The 2,403-nt window shown below is 69.1% G+C and overlaps 1 protein-coding gene across 1 annotated transcript in view; it reads right to left on the reverse strand.

The window, feature by feature from the left end:
- Positions 1–2,403, reverse strand: part of CHID1 (chitinase domain containing 1) — a 19,521-nt gene that overhangs the window by 11,337 nt on the left and 5,781 nt on the right. Inside the window, exons 6-7 of the mRNA XM_010863581.1 lie at positions 1,670–1,776; positions 1,337–1,398 (exon numbers count right to left, since the gene is read on the reverse strand). Coding sequence (XP_010861883.1) covers positions 1,337–1,398; positions 1,670–1,776 — 169 coding nt within the window. The remainder of the gene's footprint in view (positions 1–1,336; positions 1,399–1,669; positions 1,777–2,403) is intronic.

A 2,403-nucleotide genomic window follows, 5' to 3' on the forward strand; every position in this document is an offset into this window, starting at 1 on the left:
CAGAAGACAAGTGTCTTACAACAGCCGGGCAGCCCCTACTCACTCCTACGCAGCAGGCTGTCCCGGGAGGGGCCTGGGGACCTGCCACCCAGGGCCGGACAAGGTGCATCGCCCGCATCACATGCCCAGGGAGCCGGGTCCAGAGCCATCCGCCAGGCTGGCCAGCCCCGCCCCCGCCCCGCCGCCTGCCTGCTGTGCGCACCCTCCTGAGCCGCCCGGACGAGGCCGGCTCCCCCAGCCCCTCTCAGGCGTTCTCGGCAGGGCCACCACTCAGCAGGGACGGAGGCAGAGCCCAGGGGTGGCGAGATCGTCTCTCAACCAAAGGCCACCACAGGGGCCACCAAAGCACAGTGGGGTGTTGGCTCCCGACACAGGGGCCCCCTGCCCTCAGCTGGACTCAGCCACCGTTCTCCACCCATTCTCCTTCTCAACTCCAGCCTTGGGGCGCCCCCAGGGCGGAAGCACCACGGTGGGGAGTGTGGTCGGCGCAGAGAGAAGCAGGAACCATGGTGAGGCCTGCATCAGGCTGCCTCCACTCCCAGGCAGAGCCCGGCAAGCTGGGCTCCAGCCGCAGCTTCCTGGGGTCTCAGGCAGGAGTCTTGGCCCCCACATGACCCCTCGAGAATACTCTCCTGCTACACTAATAGGCACGAGGGCCCGCGGATGCCACCTCCGAGCAGGCGGAGAGCAGCCCGCAGCTGCAAGAGGGATGGCGGGGGGGAACCCTGCCGGAGTGGGGGGCCCCTGGGCTGGAGGCATGGAGCAGCGGGGCTCGGGTGCAGGGCGGCCACGGTTGCAGCGGCTGCAGGCCCCCATGCCCGGCGCGCTCCTCCTCCTGTGGGGCTGACCCCCTGGGCCTGATGGAACCAGGGCAGTGGCTGCCGGAGGGGACCTGCCTTCCCGGTCACCCTGGCTGAGGGGGGTCTGGCTGTGGGCCTCAGGGGAGGGGGGACCTCTTCGGGGCTAGACAGCCCCCCAGCTGGCTGAGGCAGGGCTGAGGCTGGACGGCAGGCTCTTCTCCCAGAGGAGCCCGTGGCCATTTGCCCGCAGGCGCCCCGACCCCGCTCGGCTGTCTCCTGGCCAAGGCCCCGAGGGCTCTGTCAGGCTCGCCCCAGCAGTGCTTAGCCGGGCACCCACCCGGAGCCACTCCCAGACTCCTTGGAGCCGCTCTCTGACCTCCTCGGGGTGCCACCCCAGCACCAGCACAGACTGTGGGAAGACGGCCCTCCCTCCAGATGAGGTCCCTTCATGTCCGGCCTCAGCCTCTTCCTGACACTGGTAGCTGGGAAGGACACGCGCATGCCCCACGCCCCGCACGCTGCCCAGGCCCACTCACGCGTGCTTCTGGACCAGCAGCTGGTTCCAGACCTCCACTACCAGGCCGTCAAAGTGCTGGCTCTGAAAGGACAGGGGCAGGTGGGCAGGGCTCCAGGAGGAGGGGGCACAGGCAAAGCCAGCCCCGGCTTCCCCCTCCTGACTGTGGGCCCAGGGGCAGAGAAGCTGCAGCTCTCGGTCCCGGCCACTCACGTGACTCCCCCAAACACCGCCCCCGGGGCCCCGAGGGCTCTCCCTGCCCTGCAGCCCGGCACTGGCCCAGGCAGTGTGTCCCCCGGGAGGGCAGCCCCTGCGCCCGAGACGCACGTGGTCAGGAGGGAGCCCCGGGCGTCACCTTGGCCACCTGGACGACGGTCCTGCTGAGCTCCTCGATCTCGTCCTCGTTGTCCAGGACGCTGTCAAAGTCCTCGTACGTCCAGTCCTCGAACCGGAGACGAGGCACTGGGGGCAGACGCGCAGACCATGACCCTCCTGGGCTAGCCCGGCCCGAGGCGGGTCCTTGGCCTCCAGAGCAGAATGACCACTACCAGCGGCCGGGGCGGGCACCCGGTGCCAAGTGGCCTGCGGAGGGAGGGGCGTGGGCAGCGCTAGGGATGCAGACACTGGCCCTTTCCTCCCTCACCCACCAAGTCCCCGAGCGTCCAGACCCTGGCTCATCCAGCTCCTCGTTGCCCGGCTCTCAGTGGACCGTCCCCTACCAGCTCCCCGTGAAATGAACTGCAGGTCCTCTCCCAGCCCCGGCCTCCTCCCCAGGCCCCAGCGTACTTGGCCACGTGGCCCTCCTTCACCAGCCATGAGCTCTAGGATGGGCAGGGCAGGGTGAGCGCCACCCCTGGGCACGGCCCCCAGCAGAGCTCCATGAACCCTCAAGGGTGAATGGAGAGATGGGAGGGCAAGACCACAGGGGAAGGGGCTGGACTTGGTGGGCTGACCAAGGCAGGTAGCAGGGCCACTGGGGTCCGGCTGGGTCGAGGCCACGAATGCTGGGCTGGGGCGGCCTCATTTCTGAGCAGTTCAAAGAGACACATGCTGAGCATGCTAGGCGGCGCGGCCTGAGCAAGCAGGTAG

This window comes from Bison bison, unplaced genomic scaffold (assembly GCF_000754665.1).
Source record: "Bison bison bison isolate TAMUID 2011002044 unplaced genomic scaffold, Bison_UMD1.0 scf7180017858500, whole genome shotgun sequence".
NCBI classification, from domain to species: Eukaryota; Metazoa; Chordata; class Mammalia; order Artiodactyla; family Bovidae; genus Bison; species Bison bison.